This window comes from Gracilinanus agilis, chromosome 1 (genome assembly GCF_016433145.1).
Source record: "Gracilinanus agilis isolate LMUSP501 chromosome 1, AgileGrace, whole genome shotgun sequence".
NCBI classification, from domain to species: Eukaryota; Metazoa; Chordata; class Mammalia; order Didelphimorphia; family Didelphidae; genus Gracilinanus; species Gracilinanus agilis.
Window position 1 is genome coordinate 619,191,912 of NC_058130.1, and position 21,159 is coordinate 619,213,070.

General features: G+C 34.8%; 1 protein-coding gene across 1 annotated transcript in view; it reads right to left on the reverse strand.

The window, feature by feature from the left end:
- Nucleotides 1-21,159, reverse strand: part of EXOC2 (exocyst complex component 2) — a 217,412-nt gene that overhangs the window by 147,468 nt on the left and 48,785 nt on the right. The window contains exons 5-7 of the mRNA XM_044668235.1: nt 16,701-16,814; nt 12,486-12,610; nt 494-574 (exon numbers count right to left, since the gene is read on the reverse strand). Of these exons, the coding sequence (XP_044524170.1) occupies nt 494-574; nt 12,486-12,610; nt 16,701-16,814 (320 nt within the window). The remainder of the gene's footprint in view (nt 1-493; nt 575-12,485; nt 12,611-16,700; nt 16,815-21,159) is intronic.

A 21,159-nucleotide genomic window follows, 5' to 3' on the forward strand; every position in this document is an offset into this window, starting at 1 on the left:
TTTCATGAAACCAGCTTTTACTTTTTTGAAAAATGCTGTTTCCTCACACTACCCCCAAATTATGGCCCATCATGAAATGACTTCAAAAGCTAACTATACATTTTAGAAGCATTTTATTTTATTTATTTATTTAAAACCCTTTACCTTCCACCTTAGAATCAATACTGGGTATTGGTTCTAAGACAGAAGAGTGCTGAGGGCTAGGCAATGGGGTTTAAGTGACTTGCCCAGGGTCACCCAGCTAGGAAGTATCTGAGGCCAGATTTGAACCCAGGACCTCTCATCTCTGGGGGCTGACTCTCAATCCACTGAGCTACCTGGCTGCCCCCTTTAGAAGCATTTTAAATTAATTTTTTTTCCTTATATCAAAACTTTGCTGAAATATGCACTAAAATACAGCTTAGTGTTTCCTACGAGGAAGCAATGTCAAAGAAATATATTAAAGTTTGTTACAAAGCACATAGATAGTTTCTAGTAGAAGAACAACACTTACTATTCAGAACATTCTCTAGTTTTTGCGTCATGGATCCCTCTACTTTTTCCGTTCCATCCGCTTCCAGTTTTTGATGGATAGCTAGAATAAATGTCAAGTTAAAATGCTGGCCATTTTAATGGGTGAGAACACATTATATCAAAATGACATCTTTAAACAGTTTTTTTAAAAAAATGATCATATCATTTTCATTGCTAGACAGAAGTAACACAAACATGCAACAGTTTGCAAAGCAACCAGCATATACAGTCAAAGCTATTCATAGTTTAGCTCTATTAAAATAACACATGATATACACATTTAATCATCTACCCTGCAAGGTTAAGCAATAAAAACAATTGACTTAAAAAAGGAAAGGAAAGAAATGTAGAAATTATAACAGACAGCTTAGCACCCTGGATTCTGTTACTATAACCATAAATTGGCAGGAGCCTTGACTATCTGGAAGTCACTCTGTAACTCTTTTATTTGCCTATGTGCAAGATATAAATATCACCAACCTCAATGGTGAACTGAAAGAAATTTACCTTTGGGATAAGATAGAGACAGAGACTAACTAGACTTAACATTTTCTAGATTGTCATCTCCTCTGCAACTTGGAGTTGTCAGAGAGTTGTCTAAAGCACTGAGAAGTTAAGTGACTTGTCCAAGAGCACACAATCAGTAGGTGTCAGAAGCAGGACTTAAACCCATCTCTAGGTCTGGCTCTCAATCCACTGAGCAGCATCTGCCCCTAGGTATTTATTTCTTAAAAAAAATTCAGAAGAAGAGAGGCCGAGGCAAAATAATTTCCAAGATGAAAGACAAGCAAATATTAGTAATAATATTTCCACATAGAAATTGAAAACATTTTATTTTGCAAAATGAATATTCCTTTTTTAAAAAAATTAAAGCTATATAAAAAACTGGAACCCATATCTTTTACTGTGAGAAGAGAAACATATTACAGTCAAATATTAAAAGCCAAGACTGGCAAAACATGTGTTGTTCACCTGTTTTATGGATCAAAATTTACTGACTTTGGTAACTGCTCTTTTAAATTCTAAACAGTTGATTAAATAAAAAGTTATTCAAGTACTCATATTTAGTCCAATAGTTGAAAAAAGTTCAAAATGATTTTAATAGGTCTTAAAGCATATAGTCTATATTTTACTATTGGGATGTTATATCATGTTTCTCATCCAAGGGCCAGTCTCACTTAATTTGGAGAGGTTCAAATCACCAGGTTAGTAAAAAATAATACAAAAGTCAAGACCACAGTCTAAGTATTAGAATGGTTGCAACTACATCTGTTTATTAAGTATTCAGGCTAAAAAAATCATAAATTACTTAAATTACTGGGTAATTTAAGCTTTGGCTAGAGAGTGTTGGATTTAAAGTTAGAAAGCCCTAGGTCAAAATTCCAAAATGCTAATTCTGTGACCACAAGATTTGAGTTTATCTGAAAAAAATGAATAGCTATATTTTCCAGATCTCATAATATATCTGGAAAGAAGTTAAGATATATTCAGGGGTAATTTTCTATTTTTTTAAAACTTTGAAATAAAATTAACAGTAGCAAAGAGTATAGAAAGAATATTTTTTCTTGGGGACACTATAATTTGTTTTTTTCATTTCAGTATTAGAAGGGAACTTACATTCAATGATGCTTTCTAAGACCCTAATTAAACAATTTAAATATGCTCCTTAATGTTTATATTTAAATATTAATATTTAGTATTAATTGTAAATGTTTACATCATGTGATATCTTAAATATAAATATATTTACAAATAAATACATGAACAGAAATTAAATATTAGAAATATTAATTAAACTTATGCTTAATATTGAATTTAAATATTTGGTCTTAGTGAAACTAACAACATAGAGGAATGAAATTATCTTACTAACAAAATGTAGGCAAAGATGGATTAAATTTGTGAAAGGTTTAGAGAAATTATTACACAGGTTGCAGCTATAGTCGTTAGAACAACATTAGATGAAGACTTAAAGCAACTAAGCTAAGGGCAAAAGGTTTTCAAACATGCCTTCCCTTTTCCCTTCAACACTCCATAGCATAAAGTAGCCCAGAGCTCTGTACTGTCTCATTATCAGTCTTCTCTAAGATCAATTGGTAGGAAAGAATTACTCAAGACTTTGATATAAATGTAATCTACACACTTGCTATAAATTCAAAATGTAATATTGACAGGTTGATATTAATACAAAAAGGGAAAATAAAATAATACATAACTGGCAATTATGTATGAGCAATGTCAGATCAATAGCTGATTAAAGAATGAAAGTGACTTAGAAAACTGGATAAGGCAATAATAGTATCATCACAGAAAATGTATCTATTAGTCTCAAATTACTTCAATTTTTTAGAAGTAAAACAATTGGAATAAAATCTTAATATATCTTGCTTATCAATGAAAAGATCAAACATAGGATCAAACAGCTACAAAATGGCATAAATGCAGAGTTCTCTACTGTCATTTTTATAAATGCCAAAGGATTTGATTTGTTTCGTTTTTAATTCTCACTTAGAAAAGAGTAGTTGGTACCTGCATAAATCCTCTTTTGAGGTGCTCTATGAGGTTTGTCAATGGTAATAATACATTACGTTTCTACAATAAAATAAATAGTAGGGATGCTATTTTCTAGGCAGATCTTGGAAGTATGAGAAGTAACCTAGGCAAATTTACTGACAGACAAGACTCACTGATCAAGAGGTCATGTTGAGGTGAACCTAGGTTCCCTGGGGCTCTGTTTACAATCTACTTCTGTTGACAAAGCAAATTCCCCCTGAACCATATCCACACTACCACACTACCACACTATCCCTCAAACTGTAAGCCATATATAAGGAGAAAGAAGACACTGGGATTTGATAAAGCAATTTTATTTTCCAGGAAATTGAGCCAAATCACTAAATGTCTGCCTCAGTTGGCCTTTTGTTTTATTAGTAAACACTTTCTAAATTGCATAATGCAAAAAAAACAACAAACCAACAAAAATAGTTAAAATAAGTATGATTTGTTTTCACTATATGAAAAAATATTTTAAAATGTGAAATTTGGTCAAAATCTACATTTGGAAGCATAATTAATTGTGAAAACAATTCATAAAAATGTTTAAAAAGTAAGGTTGTTGAAAAGTTGCAAGCCTCATCTGATGAATATAACTGACTCACAATGTGTTTTAGGCAATTTATTCTACTTTGAAACGGAGTTGATACCAAATCAGTCTGTGCACTTAATATATACCAAGTACTTTGTAATTTACAGGAGGCAAGTAAACTTCATAAAAACTAAGAGAGATGTTTCTTAATAGAGTGATACACAGATCCAGATACTCTTGGTTCTGTTCCACTGAAGACATTTACCAATGGTTTAGAGCAGTGATGGGCAAACTACAGCCCACCCGCCAGATGGGGCCCCCTGAAATATTCTATCTGGCCCAGTGACATTATTCCTAATCTGATGAATACAATGAGTAGGATACAATACAATGAAACTTCGAAAGAGTTGCTTTAGAAACAGACTGTCAGATGAGCATTCCCTTTTCTTTGGCCCCCTCTTTAAAAGTTTGCCCATCACTGGTAGAGAAAAACACAAATGATATAAACTTATCAGATCTTCAGATAACAAAGCAAGAAGGAAAGATAAGTCATATAATGATTTACTTTGAATGGGATAACCATTGACAACTATCAGTCCAAAATCCATTAAGCCTTTACTATATGCAAGGCAGCAGCACAGTGGATATAGTGCCCAGCCTTGGAGAGAGGAAGATCTGAGTTCTGGCCTCAGACACTTACTACTATTGTGACCCTGGGGAAGTCACTTGATCCTGTTTGTCTCAATTTTCTCATCTGAAGAGAAAGAAATCATAGAAGGAAATGTCAAACCACCCAAGTATCTCTGCCAAGAAAATTCCAAATGGAGTCATGAAGAATCAGACACAAATGAAATGACTGAATAGCAACAATATGTAAGGCATTGTGTTGGACAAAGGGGGGACAAAAATGAAAAGCAACATAGCCCCTGCTTAAGGAAAACAGAATATATTGAGGGAATGTAGCACAATCACATTGGGAAACAAGAAGGTTCCAAAACATCTGACTGGATAAAATAAGATAATCTATTAAAATAGGGATAAATGTAAGTCTTATACATGGATTCAAAACTAATCACCAGCAGATGTACAGTGCATAGTACACATAATTAGACAAATAGTTCAGTGAAAAAGACCACGTGGTAGTAGTACTATATAGTGTGCCACAATGAGGCATTTATAATTCCATTGCAGTTATTTGTGTATTTGACTTATAACCTCTACTAGACTTTGAGTCCCTTAAGAGCAGGGACTGTTTTCTTTCATCACTGGATCTTTAACAGTTCACCGAATATAGCAGGCATTTAATTAATTTTGTTGAATTAAATAGACAAGTAAGTTATTATTCTCCTCTCTTGATTGTCATTAAGTAGGTTGGTGATTTTGGTCAGTCAGTTTACTTTTCTGGGCCTCAGTTTCCTTATATGTAAAATGAGGATGCTGAACTACATGAATTATTAAGTTCCTGTTCTAAGATTGGGTTATTCTGTAATTATTCTTATATTTGGAATTGGTGATTCTGTCCTGAAAATAGGAGATAAGGTCAAAAAAAAGCTTGTGAAATCTTTGTCTATAAAACCTGTTTTCTGAAAAAAAAAATTCAATACAAAGTTAGATAGCAATTCAATGGATGGACCTCCAAAGTTGAGCTTTTTATTTCTAGTCATAACTGTATATAATGTACACCAGTAATGCAAAGATAAGTTTATAATAGCTCAACATGCTTTCCCTCCAATCATTTGGCATTGGCTAAAAGGAAGCAAAAAACTTATTTTGGTCCAAGGAGATTCAATTCTGTTCACTTTGCTGTAGATGAATAAGGCACATCCTTGAAAAGATTCATAAAAGTATCAGGCTACACCTCGATGCTCTTGGGATTCATTTTGCTTCCCTAGCATTATAATTTTTTTAAACTGCTAACTGACTGTATATTTTATCTGCCTTAGCATCAAGACCCTTCTTTCTCCTTCAGTACTCTTCCTATTCATTTGGTTATATTGGAACAAAATTATACATCTTTCCCCTCTTCTGATTATTGTCACAGGGTCTCTAAAGCCCTGCCTATTCTTCTTTCAGCACCTCATCATTTTTATATTCAATGACAGTGGCGCCAAATCTGTTGATAGAACTTTAAAAAAAAACTGAATGCCAACATAAGTATAGTTGTGATTACAACAGGCCTTAAAAGAAAATACACAATATTTTATCCAGAAAAAATAGACTAAGTTGAGTAAAGCTTTTTGAATTTCATAGAAATTGAATGAGGAATCAGAGCATAAAAGCTAACAAATCTAAAGTTATATCCATGGATGTTACAAGAGATTAATTTTTAACAATCTACTATAATATACTCTACGTATACAAATATTAGCTTTTTCCCTGATAGTTGGGGAAATGGTTGCACTAAAAGGAAAAAATTACATTCTGTAATCATTTTAACCAATGGTCTCTAAAAAAATGCAACTAAAAATTATTTAACAGGGACAGCAGCAAATTATAGAGTTTTAAAACTATTTTTCTGTTAAAAGAGAAATGTGTCAGTTTTTATAAAGACCAAAGAAATATACCAATGACTACTTTTCTTTTAATGCCAGGCACAAACCAAGATATATGTTAGATATTTCAGAAACAAAGTAAAATCCAACATTTACTCGTCAGGTGTTGATGATCACTGAGTCATTTCTTTCATTACTGTTTGGAAAATTACAAAGAAAGATGAGGGCAAGCTGCAAAAGCACTACGTCTCCCCTATGGCATGCATTCATAGTATAAAAATGCCTTTGGTCACAAGGTTTCTTTGCTCTATTAAAAGGCAAATGGACTAGGAAAAAAATTGCTAAAATAGGTGGTTTGTCTTTATATCTCCAACCTTCTCCATCTTGATATTTAATACTCCATCTCTCAACCCACAATAATAGGATTGTTTCTTGACTTAACTGACAATAAATTAGAATTAGCAATATAGCACAGCAATTTTTTGAAAAGGTCCTTAAGTTGTAGCTAAATGTCTTTGTTATCAGATAACAGGGTATCCCAGGGAGAGATGAGAATCAAATTTATTTCTGTTTCTAATTTACCTACTTCTTCTCAAAATTTTAATATCTCCTCTTTTATGCTCATTTTAGATTTGTTAGTTTTCTAATTTTTAAGAGTGTAATTAATTCGTTTTAAGTTCATTAATCCCTTTTTTTTTAAAATTTTAAACCCTTAACTTCTGTGTATTGACTTATAGGTGGAAGATTGGTAAGGGTAGGCAATGGGGGTCAAGTGACTTGCCCAGGGTCACACAGCTGGGAAGTGTCTGAGGCCAGATTTGAACCTAGGACCTCCTGTCTCTAGGCCGGGCTCTCAATCCACTGAGCTACCCAGCTGCCCCTAATCCTTTTTTTTTTTTTCTAATTTGTTAATGCATGATTGGAAGGATAGGATTTTCCCTGACTCCTGCTTCTGCTGCATTCCAGAAAATTTGGCATACTGTTTCAACATTATTGTTTTCTTTTAGACTTATTGTTTCTATGATATATTCTTTGCTTCACTCTTAATTTAGGATTTCATTAAGTCTCCATTTCGGTATATATTTTTTGTTTATGGTCACTGAACCAATTTCTATTTCTATTACATCACTGTTTGTAAGGGGTACATTAAATATTTCTTTTTACATTTTACATTTCTATCATTTACATTATAGTGCAAATATGAAGCAAAGACATATGTACATTCTTTTCCTGTCCCATTTAAAACATGCCATAAGGCTTTTAATTCTAGTTTCTCTGAAAAAATGTGTTTGATTCTATATTTTCCCTTTTGTTTCCCTTCTTGTTAGACTTATCCAAAACTGGGAAAGGGATACTGAAGTTTCATGTCACTACTGTGACTATTTCTTCTTGAAACTGAGATGCTTATATATTTGTATGCTAGGACATTTGGAATAAGTGTATTACTGATGCAAGTTTGCTGTTTATCATTTCTTTCAGAATAATTTAGTTTTCTTATTTATCCCCATCCCTCTTTTATGTTTTTGCTTTGTCGGATAACATGATGGCAACTGATGTATAGTAAATTTTTTTCCATCCCCCAAGATTTATTCTTTAAAAATGCATTTCTTTTAAACAAGAGCCTGTAATATTTTGTTTTCTTACCTAATGTCACTTAAAAATTGGATTATTTAATCTACTCACATTTAAAATTATGTTAGGTTTATATTTTTATCCATCTGTCTCTAAAATTGGTTTTTATTTATAGTATGACTTTTGCCACTCTTTTGCTATAAACACAGTATTGGGGCTTTTTTTCAGTTATTTTAATCTTTGTGGCCTTGTTCCCATTGACTCTTTTCCTTTCACCCTTTATCCTTTTGTCTTATTTGTTACCCCTTTCCCTTTAGGGCTTTATTAGTTCTTTTTTCTGTCCTGCTTTTTTCTGGTTATACATTTCTTCTTCCCAGACAAGTAGATTCTTCTTTTTTATCCTTTCTCTTTCAGCTTGTTCTAGTCATTAGTTTTTAAAGTTTTGTTTTTTACATCCCTTTCCAAAAAGGATTTATCTTAATTCTTTATTCTCCATCTCCTCTTTCTATTTTTTCTAGACCCTCATTCTCTGACTCATGACCTCTATAATTATCTGGTTTCTCTCTTTTGTCAGTATTCTTCATGCAATCAAAGCTTCCATGGTATCTATTCTAGGCTCCCCATTAGATGGTTTCTGCCAGTCTTTTAGAGTCTGTCCTATGGGTACCCCTTTCCATCATTGTGTCTCACTCTCAGAACAATGTCAATTATGGTAGGTGTCAGATAGGATACTACCCCAAGGAGGAACTCCTTCCCTGTCACAGCTCTCATTTAACAACCCACCACTGATCTATACCTTCCCTTGTTGATCTCTCTTTCTACATATGTCTGCAAATCTCAGTGTCTTTGCACTTCCATTCTTCCAGATGCCTGTTGATATCAGGGGTTCTAACTCTTTCTACCCCCAAACAAGTATACTTTTGTGCACTTAAATTCTCTAAGCCTCTTTCAGTGTAAAGTCCTTATTTTTCTGACCTCCAAAGTAGGGCCTCTAATCTTTCCTACTTTCCTTTTCGATACTTTCTCCCTCCTCACCTGCTTCTCTGTAGGTTCTTCTCTAAGTCCACGGAGTTCCCTTTCTCTTTTCTGCTAGCCCTTGATTTGACCCCAGAGCATCATATATACTCTTCTCTTTCCTTTAGCTCCTTTTACATACCCTCCAGTATTATAATGTAGTCCCATTAAAAAAAGCACAGATTAACCTATAAGCAGGATGTAGCCAGTGTGCTATTTGTCTCTTCACTCCTACCTCTACTAGATTTCCTTCTTCATCTTTATTTTCTTGTTTACATACAGAAAGAAGTATCTTTCTGGTTTCTTTGCTGTCGCTGATGCTGTTGTTGTCTTGCCTAATGCATTTATTAATTTCTCCTTTACTTCTGTTGTTTAGGGTGTTCAAGAAAAAAATAATCTCTTCAATTCTTCTTTTCTTTCTAAAAAGGTTTCAAACACTTTTATTACTAGACATACAACTTTTGTCCTGTATGGTTAAGTTCAGATTTGCTGGATATGTCATCGTGGAACATATCCTGAGCTCTGCTGCTCTTCAGAAAACATTGTTCCATTTCTCTTTCCATTTTTCTAATGGTTATAGAATAGTTTTGTGTCATTTGAATGTCTTTTTCTTTGTATTTAAAGGTCTTTATTCTGATGGCTTGTAGAATTTGTTGTTTCTAAAATGAATTGTTAAACTTAACCAATGTATATGGGAGTTTGATGTCTTGAGGTTTTTTGTTTGTTTGTTTAGTTTTGTTTTAAAGAGGTAATCTGTGAATTCTTTCACTTGGGATTTCATTTTCTATGTTCAGAAGTTCTGGGTAGTTCTTTATATTAATTCCTGCATTATGGTATTAACTTTTGTTGTCTTGTTATGTCCTTCTGGGATTACTATGATCCTTAGATTGTCTACATAGCCTGTCCTTGAAATCGGTATGTTTTGCTTATAGAGTGAGCATATTTTCTTTTAAAGCTATTGTGTGTTTTTCTTCTCTTCTAGGCTGTCCACTTTTTTTTTTTAATACCTGATCTATTGTTCTCTTTTGTTTTCTTTGGGGAGGCTTGCCATAGTAGATTCCAGTTTTTCTAGAAATTCTGCTCATTATTTTTGATATTTAATAAATAAATTCTGCTCTCAAAACCACTAACAAATAAGCATATTGTGGTTCCACCATGTCCTCAAATTCCAGAGGGTTCTCTGCCTCATCAATTGTTGGATCATTTCCCTTTGTTTGAGGTATTCATTAATAGATCTGGAAACCATGTTTCATTCTGGTGTTATTATTTTTCTTCCACGATTAAGGTTTTTTGAGTTTCTTCTTCCTTAAATCTTTATTAATTCCAGCCTCCCCCCTTTCCTTATTTTCCATATCACACACTTTAAACTCCTTCCCTTCTGATGGTTTCCTTGGAGGCTGGACTCAAAGCATCTCAGCCTCCTTCCAATTTGACTAATTCATGATTAGTGGATTAGCCCAGGTCTTTGCCTCAAGTGACTTGTCTCAGCTTGATGCTCTGTTTTTACCATCAGGCTTGGTGAAGTTCTAGATATTAGCTCCTATATGTAGTTTCCTGTCCTGTGACCTGTCACACTACTTCTGTTCTCTAGCCCAGCACAGGCAATCAGCAGCTGTTTTCCCTGGCATCAGGAATTCAGAGCTTTGCAAAGTTAGTGTTTCTGGGCTGTAGCCCCACCAGGCTTTAGATCCCAAAGGACTGTGGTCAAGCTGGCTTTTGAAGTAAAGCAAACTTCCACAGTCCTGAGCCAGGGGCTCCAAAGCTCTGGAAAGAGAGAGGAAAGACTGGGTATAGGTGTGAGTTTTGTGGTAAGCTGGTATCCTGTCCTCAGATCTGCGAGAGCAGCCTGATGCTGCTACTGAGGGAGGTGGGGGAATGGTACTAAGTGAGCTTAAGGTCAGTAAGCATCAATTCATGAATTTTGATTCTTTCACCTTCTTTTGGATTCTGGGTGTCTTAGACAATGGAGTTGTCTGAAGTTGCGTTATCTTTAGTGTATAATGTTTATTTTGCAGAGATTTGATTAGATGAAGAAATGAGAGAAAATGTCTAGTCCTCCATCTTGATGTTCATATGTTTCAGAAGTTTTTTACCAGATGAGATTCATGGAAGGAAATCATGAAGCTAGAAATTTTGGAGGCCCAGAATGAAAGCATCTCTAGTGAAAGAGATGCATCTTTCTGTGTGTCTGTGTGTGTATATATACCCAGCATAAACTGAAAAAACTAAGAAGGAAAAGATCTTCATATCTTAAAACACAATATAGAAAAGTAAACACCCCTTCCATTACTCTTCCAAAGCCCTTTAGGTATCTATAAAACAAGCAGGCTGGGAGGAGACTGGATTTAATGATCAGTTCTGAATCCGTGATCCTATTTAGTGAACTTTTTCCCCTGGAAATTTATTCAGAATTCATTGGGTAACGATAATTTAATTTGAGAAGCAGTATAACATAGTGAGAAGAGAATTAAGTTAGGATTAAATTTTACATTGGATCCTATAAAAAAGTTCATAGATGCAAAAAAAAAAAAAAACAAAAACCAACAAGAACCCTAACTAAACTAAAACTTTGGTTTGGGAATGTAGACTATTTATGGCAAATAATCAAAGGATAGGCAATATGTTACAGTGTAGTATTTTGTGCAAAAAAAAATCTAGGCTTAAGATTCATCTTGGCAGTAGAACCGTGGACAAGTGACTTTAACTTTAGTGCTATAGGTAACACTTTAAGACAAAGCTTACTCATCTGAGAGTTCCCTATATCAATGAAATTACATGTTCCATCTCTATTCCTAAGAAGTGGTAGGTAACCATTATGAATATTATGTGTCACATTAAATTTAATTTTATTGGATGGAAACATTAAATTTTGTTTAAGTATGCTCCATTCTTCTCCTGCTCATAGTGCATAGATAGCTGCTTAAAGCCTTAAATAACTAGAATAAATATTTTTAGACATAAAGAAAAAATGGAATTATGGTTGGAAAAACCTAGAAAATTTGGTGTCACCTATTCTTATATCTCATTTTCAAGATCCCTTCTGGTTTATGATTTCACTATTTTCTGAGGGCCCTAAACAGATCAGACAACTATGAACGGAAGAATGTTGGCATTAGACTTAGGAATATAAAAAGTCTAAAAAAAACCTAAGTTTTAAAAAGAATTGTTATTGATAAAAATAACTTTTGTTGACTTAAGACAAAATTTTAAAAAATACTGAAATAAAAATACTCTCAAAATAGAAATAATATAGGTATTTTATTGGTTTAATTCAGTACTAGCTCTATTTGTCTTTTTTTTTTTCATCTGAAGACTATACTACAGACTTTACTACATGTAGGAGAAAATGGTGAAAAGGAAGTGAGAAAAACAATATAAAACCAACAGTCCTTCTCATGGTCTATATACAATGAGTTTTACTTTTAATGCTAACCATTTGTATGCTATACTGTAAACCATATTATAACTCCAAAATAATACAATGGTAAAAAAATATCCTGAGGTTTTACCTACTGGAAATCAGTTTTCTTATCAGCTCAGAAGATTTAAGAATCACCAACAGACAAAATAATTTCTCATCTCACTCTTGTTATAAAAGTCAAAACAAAAGTCTCAGGGGGCAAAGATTTAAAGTATCAATCTTCAAAGAGTTTTTAGCTTAATCTGCAAAAAGCATCCATGGCACTTATTAGATCTCTACTTCTATTAAAAACAGAATGAATGTGTAGTACACTGTAAATATTCTGCAAGTCCAGTGTCATGTTTCTATTATTGAAGCTCTCAGCAGATGATTGTGAGTATCAATTTACCTGAGAGGGCATCTTGTGCTTCAAAAAAAGTGCTAAGCCCTCCTTTCACATATGCTAGACTCCCTTCATTTTTCTTGTTCGCTTGTTTCTTCAGGTTGCTGACTGCCATTTTGAGCTGTTCAAAGCTGAAATTGCAGAAGTAGAAACAAATGTATAGCACTCAAACAATGAACAATGTATGCCAATAGTTCATTAAGCATAAAATTTGGAGTATTTTATAATCTATTTTAAGGAGCATCCAGAATACAATATGTATCAGATAAAAACAAAAAACCTTTCCAATTCTCATCAATGTCCAAATTTTTCAATATATCATGAAATTTTCGATTGAGCAATTATAAAAGACCAGTCATACAAAACTCAAGTGGTATTTTCAAATATATTGGCCACTTTGTAATAAATATAAAAAAATATATTTAATATATGTGTACAAATATTTACCGTTTTTATCTGTAGAGGCCATAGGTGGCATTATCATAAAAAAAACATACAAATAGCACTAAGCTTGGATAGGCCAACAATGGATGGCAGAGTCAGGATTCAAAAAAACTCTGAGAGGCTAACAGGGCTAAATCTCATGAGACAAAATTCAATATGGATAAATGTCAAGTCTTATACTTGGGTTCAAAAAGTCAATTTCATAAGAACAAGATGGGGGAGGTATGAATAGATATGAATTTGCTTGAAAAAGGTCTAGGGTCAATTTCAGTATAACAGCTTATGTGATGTAATGGACGAAAAAGTTAATGCACTCCAAGGCTACAATGAACATAACTTCAAGGTAATTGTTTCTCTGTATACAATCGTCATCATATTTCCTCTGGAGTTTAAGAAGAACATTGTTAAGTTGGAGAATTTTCAGAGAAGGGGGTCAACCCCAACATGGCAAAGGGCCTGATATATTATGATTAGCTGAAGGAAATGAGGATAAAGATGAAAAGATTTAGGGGAACATGATAGTTGTGTTTCCCTATTGACCCCTTTATTTTGGAACATTCAACAAGTCCTGAGACCTTCTCAACCTATTCCTCTCTAAGGAATGCCCCTTTCTATCATGGTGAGTTTCACCTGCAGTATCCATTTTGTGAAGGTGGCCCCAAATATCTTTCATTTGCCTGCCAGCCCTGTTGTAGACTTCTAAACTTCAAACAAACTTCCAGATTTCAAAATCTTGCCCCCACATAGTGTATATCTTTATTTCCTTCTCTCTACCCCAATTTTTCAGGTCCCTTTTATTACCTTCCCTTATTAGAATACAAGCTCCTTGAGGAAAGGAATGTTTTTTTTTTTTGCTTCTATTTGTATCCCCAGTGCACAAAATAAGTTCTTAATAGAGGTTTTCTTTCTTCTTTTCCTTTCATGTTCAACTATGTGGGGAAATGATTAGACTCATTCTATTTAACCCCACAGCAAAAAAAAAAAAAAAAACTTAAAAATAATAGGTAGAAGTAGCAAAGAGGAAAATTTAGGCTTGATGTCAGGAAAAACATAAGAACAATTAGATTCTCTATAAATGAAATAGATTCTTTCAAGAGGTGTGGTCTTCCCCATCCTTAGAGATCCTTAGAGATCTTCCAGCAGAAGCTGCATGACTATGTGTCTGATATATTGCTATAGAGATACTCTGATTCTCAAAATTCTGTGATTCTATGTCTGTGTTCATGTGAGTAACATACATGTGTGAGTGATGATGTGTACACACATACCAGCAACCATATGTTAATCAAAATAGCAATTAAAATCTATTTATAAATTATTTTGGAAAACATTCAAACTGATAGATTCTTCAAAAGGAGAGAACCAACTACTCTGTTCATTTACAATACCTTAAAAGGATGAATTCCTCTGCATATTTAATTGACTTGTTATTATTTTACTGTAAATACATTTTCATCTACACCAGCTCTCTGCCCATTATTCTACTAGAGCCAGCTTTCTTAAATGAACCAGAAATGAACAAAACCAAAGGTAATCATAATATTAATAATAAAAATAATAATAGTACTAATACCTTGTGGATCTGTCATTTAACACACATGTTAAATAACTGAGGACAAGGCATTCAAACCTTAGTTTACAAAGAAGATAATGAGGAATTTCAAGGCTTTCCTTCTAATTAGGCTAGAAAAACGAATCTTTTAAGTAGAAACTGAACTATCCAATGTTGAATATATCCTCAAGTACAATTAAATACATAAGTATAAAATGGAGACCATTTAAAATGATTTCAGCAAAAATAGCTCACAGGTACAATATGGCAATTATTTCCTTCCTATAATAATTTTTCATCAGGCTACATTTTTGCATAAAAGTTTATTTAAGCTTAGTTTTATCATAAGTGCAATATAGCTAATGTACATTTGTTTTCATACCTTTAAATATATAGTACAAAAGATTATGATCTTTTAAAAATAATTATAATAAATGTGAATGAAAAAATATTTTAGTTGTTTGAAAAACTACAATTTCATCTTGTGAATAAGAATTCGTTGATATGGTATCATAACGTTATGAATGAAATGATTACATTTAAAAAAACAATCAAATAATTAAGTATTTGAATTAAGAGTCATCTACTCTCCTATTATTTCAAAGTAGGTTTTAAGGGGTGAGAAATTAGCTTTTGTTTTATTCTCTGATCAAAAAGAAAAATATAAATTCAAATTACTCTTGTGACTGGGACATGTTAAGCTCATTAGTCTATGTTAAATTATTTTCAGAAAAGGCCTAGAAAGTGAGTTATTACTCAATTTTAAATTATTTAAATTTTAGACTGCCTGCCCTTTGATTTAGCCATACCACATCACCACAAAGAGATAAAAAAGGAAAAAGACTTGTACAAAAATATTTATAGTTGTGCTCTTTGTGGTGGCAAAAAACTGGAAAATAAGGGGATGTCCTTCGATTGGGGAATGGCTGAACAAATTGTGGTATCTGTTGGTGATGAAATACTATTGTGCTAAAAGGAATAATGAACTGGAGGAATTCCGTGTGAACTGGAAAGACCTCCAGGAACTGAAGCAGAGTGAAAGCAGCAGAATCAAAAGAACCTTATACACAGAGATGGATACACCGCGGCCCAATTGAATATAATGGACTTCTCTACTAGTAGCAATGCAATGATCCAGGACAATTCTGAGGGACTTATGAGAAAAAAAAACACTATCCACATTCAGAGAAAGAACTGTAGGAATAGAAACACAGAAGAAAAAAAAAACTGCTTGATCACATGGTTCAATGAGGATATGATTGGGGATGTAGACTTTAAACCAGTGGTTCCCAAACTTTTTTGGCCTACTGCCCCCTTTCCAGAAAAAAATATTACTTAGCCCCTGGGAAATTATTTTTTTTTTAATTTTAATAGCAATTAATAGGAAAGATAAAAGCACCTGTGGCCATCACTGCCCCCTGGATCAATGCAGCACTCCCCAGGGGGCAGTAGTGCCCACTTTGGGAATTACTGCTCTAAACAATCACTTGTGTAAATTTTAATAAAATGAAAATAGATCTTGATCAATGACACATGTAAAACCCAGTGGAATTGCTCATTGGCTTCGGGAGGCGGGGTAGCAGGAGGAAGGGAAAGAACATGAATCATGTAACCATGGGGAAAAAAATTCTAAATTAATTAATTAAGTAAACTTAATTTAAAAAATTATTTCAACTTTAAAAATCTAAATTATTAAATATTAATGGATTTCAACATTTTAAACATTTACTTCCTAGGATATCATAGCATGATATCATGTCTAAGACCTACAAAAGTCTGACTCTACTGCTTCATATTGGTATGGTTATATTCTTGAGTTCTCAAAGGTTGTTTGTAAATTCAAAGTTTCAATAAAGCCCATCATAATAAAGCTAGAAAAGCTTTAAGGACAGAACAATTGACAGACAAATTGTTTCCCTGCTTTCCTATGACCCATTAAGATCCATTACTAAGTGATCATTTTTTTTTTCACCCAAAGAAGAACATAAAAGCTATCTTCTATGGAATAAATGGGTCACAATCTGGATAGGTGGGAGATAATACTAACAACAATGAAAGCCAATGATCCCTGCACTATTAAACTGTCATCTCAATCTGTATTATCTTATAGATGAAGGAACAAAGGAACAGATTAAACAAATCTTAATGGATTGCTATCACCTTAGATGGAAACCTCAGCAGCCACATGACACAAATTAACAATGTTAATTTGAATATCTACAAACCTGGTAGTTGAGTGGTTCTCTATCAGATACCAGGCAGCTGAGAAATTCTCACTAGTAAAATCACCACTCATTCCATGGAACAGTTTTTCCAAATCTTTCTGGGGAAATTTGCTTCTGCAAAAGAAACATCAAAATGTTATATTTATATAACAATGAATGTTAAAATACATCATAAAATATTCTAAAGCATATATAATGTGATAGTATATAGAAAAAGCATGCAGTATACATACGAATGCTATACACGTTTCTTTTTTTTGCATATGGTATTTTCATATTTCTAGAAAAGAGTTTTATCAGTAATTACTCCTCTATTGACTAACCCTGTAATGTACCTCAAAATTAGTGGATGGTTTTCAAGAATTATAGTGGCTAAAATAACTCATACTTAAGTCAATCTAATGCTGAATTTCTTCAAGTATAAGAAAGTTAATGCTGCCATTAAAGGCTACTGCAATCATTGTGTAAATTAAATGATAAATTCTACCTTTTATTCCACTTGAAACCTCATTTTGTTTGGTATTACCCCACCCTTTGATTGGACATAGGCACACTATGGGAAGATGCAAAAGGCCTAGTGGCTCTCAGGCTCCCAGAAAAGACTGGCTCTTGTCCTGCATGATTCCTGGCTTTTGGAAGACTGGGCTTTGACTTGGACTGAGGTAAAGTTCATACAATCAGAAAGACACAGAAGTGACATTGATGGCTTTATAAGAGAGGAGACTAGGAAAGTGAAGTACTTTTTTGGGGGGCACAAGGGAGCTGGAGATTCTTGCTAGGCCTGCCACTTGTGGCCAGGTGACCATGTGATTCTTTCTTTCTCTCTCTCTCTCTCTCTCTCTCTCTCTCTCTCTCTCTCTCTCTCTCTCTCTCTCTCTCTCTCATAAATAATTATAAATTAATATAGAGTCTCTAGAGAATTTTACTTATAACATTAGTCCTGTTGAGAGGTAATAAGGGCTGAAGGCTAAGGACAGAAGCCTCTGAGAAAAGAAAGAAAGGGAACAAAGATGAGAGATACTGAGGTAGAGTGGAAGATCTGTGACAAATGACTGGAAATGGAACTAAGGAAAAGTTAGAACTTTGAATGACTTCAAATTTGTGAATTGAAAGGAAGATAGAGCCAAGAGAAATGGGGTTGTTTGAAGAGGGATGAATTTTGGGTAAAAATGTAATGAGTACTAGTTTGGATATGATAAATTTGAAGTGTCTATGAATCTGCCAGCTGGAGATACTAAGAAGCAGTTGGTAACATGGGCCTGATATTCAAGACAGAAGGATTAGGGCTCAGCATACATAATTGAGAGGCCCTAAAAAGAAGAGTATCCAGAACAGAACCTTGGGGGATGCCAACGCTTAACAGATGGCTACTCATCACACATATTGTAGAGAAGATTCTTATTCTGATATGGTTTGACTAGATGACTTCTGAAGTTGAGGTTTTGTGATTCGATGATTTTTAAGAGTGCAAAACAAATAAAATGAATGTCAAGAATAGAGACCTCCACCTGAGGGATATTTACATTTGGAGGTTAGGAGAAAAATGAACCAGTTGGGACAGAATGAATGAATGAATGAAAAATACTAATTAAGCTCTATATATCAAGAATTGTGCTAAGCACTGGAGATACAATCAGAAAAGCCATAAAGTTCCTACTCTCAAGGAGCTCATATTCCAAATGAAGAGACTACAAAGAGAAAACAGACTTTGGAGGAAAAGTCAAAGGATCACAGAATATCAGTACTGAAAATTACTTTAAGGCATCTTTCTAGTCCAAACCCTTCATTTTACAGATGAGGGAACTGAGGTCCTGAGAAGTGAATTTTAAATAGTCACTAGCAAAATCTGGACTTGACCCCAGATCTCCTTACTCCAAGTCTAGTACTCAGGAGTGAAGTGCGAAAGGGAAGAGAAAGTATACAAAAGGAGGGAATGGTTAACAATGTCAAGTGCTGTAGAAAGTTCAAGGAGAATATAGGCTAAAAAAAGTCATTGTGTTGAGCAATTAAGGTATCAATAGTGATCTTAGATCTGTTTTTTTGTAGCGTGGCAGGGACAAAAATTGCGTTACAGAGGATGGAAAATTGACACAATTGGATAGACTTTCTGTAAAAACAGGAATAAAGACAAAGTATTATATGATTATAGCTTCAGGGGGTACAACAGGGTCAAGACAAGTATTAAATATATATTTTTAAAGATAAAGAAGATCAGATAATGGCAAAGGAACAAATAAAGAGGAAGATATTGAAGATCAGAGAGGCAATGAATAATGGACTAAAACCCTTTAACACAACAAACATTTAATGCATGTTTATTACACTGAATAATACTGTACACTGCATGCAGGCATTGTGGTTCATCATGTATGGTCAATTAACTGGTGAGGTAAGTTTATTCCGCTTTTCTTTCTCTAAAACCTGAATACCTTTCTTCCCCAAAGCTTCCATCTTCTGTTCTGAGCCCTAGGCAGAAATTCATATGGGTATGCCTTCCCAATTCAGCCCTAATTTTTTGGGAGTGAATAACTCCAATCCAAAAACTGTTCCAGACAACCAAGCCACATTTGATTCTGCCCAACTGGCTTTGGTCTTTAGTTGAACCAACAGTAATCCTCCAAAACATTTTAGTGGCTATTAAGTTCTCCTTCCTTCCCTTTCATTATACTTTTTTTTTTTATAATTTTTTTTAACCCTTGTACTTCAGTGTATTGTCTCATAGGTGGAAGATTGGTAAGGGTGGGCAATGGGGGTCAAGTGACTTGCCCAGGGTCACACAGCTGGGAAGTGGCTGAGGCTGGGTTTGAACCTAGGACCTCCTGTCTCTAGGTCTGACTCTCACTCCACTGAGCTACCCAGCTGCCCCCCCCCTTTCATTATACTTTTAATGTTAGTCCTCTATTGTGCCTTAGTATAAACTACAAATTCCTTAAGAGTGGTCAAAAATGGGATTTCCCTTTTCGAAGATGGTGGCAGAGTAAGGAGCAGCTGCTCGATCTCTCCTAACGGATGCATACAAGACTCCTCAAGGGGACATAAAAACAAATCCAGGCGAAAGAAGGAACCCCACAACAGGGTGCAGTATTGAAGGTACACAGAATCGGGGCATTTCCACGTTATAAAGGGGTGAAACAGCTCTCACTAAAACATGAGAGGAAGAAGCCCCACCACCCCCTCCACATACCATGCACAGCTCCAAGGCCAACGCACAAGAGTAAAAACAGGACTGGGGCAACTGCTAAATCACTAGCAGCCCCAGGGCTTGTACCTGTGAGTTGCCAGACGTGGGACCCCAGGTGGCTGGGGGGACGCACGGACTTTCCCCAGCGTCTACAGGGGTGAAGGCTCTGCCCCAGCTGGAATCCAGGTGGAATAAAAATCCCTAAATGCAGGTACTTTCCCCAGCTTCTACTCAGTGAAAGCTCTGTCCTAGGCGGAATCTGGGTGGAATAAAGATCCCTAAAGCAGGGACTTTCCCCAGCTTCTACTCAGTGAAGGCAGTGCACCAGGAGGAATAAATATTTCTAGCACAGGCTAGGACACCCAGTGAGGACCCAGGGGCAGATGGGAGCGCGTCTGTGGAAGCAGCCCCCGAGACCGCTGAAGGAGCCTCGTACAGAGGGGCAGACCGGGGACTACCAGGAGGCCTGACCCCAAGGACAAGAAGACCGGAGCCATCAGAAGCTTAGAAAGCACAAGCAGACCCTGAGTGTGAAGAAAAAGCTGAAAAGGGGCGGGTCTAACAATGGCAAGCAATAAGGAAGCCCAGAAGAAAAAGATTACCAAGAAAAACTCTGGAACACTCGACAACTTCTACACAGAGAAAATCCAGACAACAGAGGAGGGAAAACAAAAATCCAAACCTCCCCCAAAAAATGAAAGCTGGTCACAAGCTATTGAACAGTTCAAAAATGAAATGTTGAGGAAGATGGAAGAAATCTGGCAAGAAAATAACAGTTTAAAAGGCAGAATCTCGCAATTGGAAAGTGAGGCAAGTCAACAGAAGACCAGAAATGACCAGTTTGAAAAGGAAAACCAAAAGATTATAGCCAAAAACAAAAAGATTATAGCAGAAAACCAGTCCTTAAAGGCTAGAATCGAACAATTAGAAACCAATGATCCCTCAAGACAACAAGAACAAATAAAACAAAGTCGAAAGACTGATAAAATAGAAGGAAACATGAAATATCTCAATGAGAAAGTGACAGACCAAGAAAACCGGTCTAGAAGAGACAATCTGAGAATCATTGGTCTTCCAGAAAAGGCAGAAATTAATAGAAACTTGGACTCCATACTCAAAGAAATTATTCAGCAAAATTGACCTGAAGTTCTACAACAAGAGGGCAATATAGACATTGAAAGGATCCATAGATCACCTTCAACACTGGACCCAGAAAAGTCAACATCTAGGAATATAATAGCAAAATTGAAGAGCTTTCAAGTAAAAGAAAAAATCTTA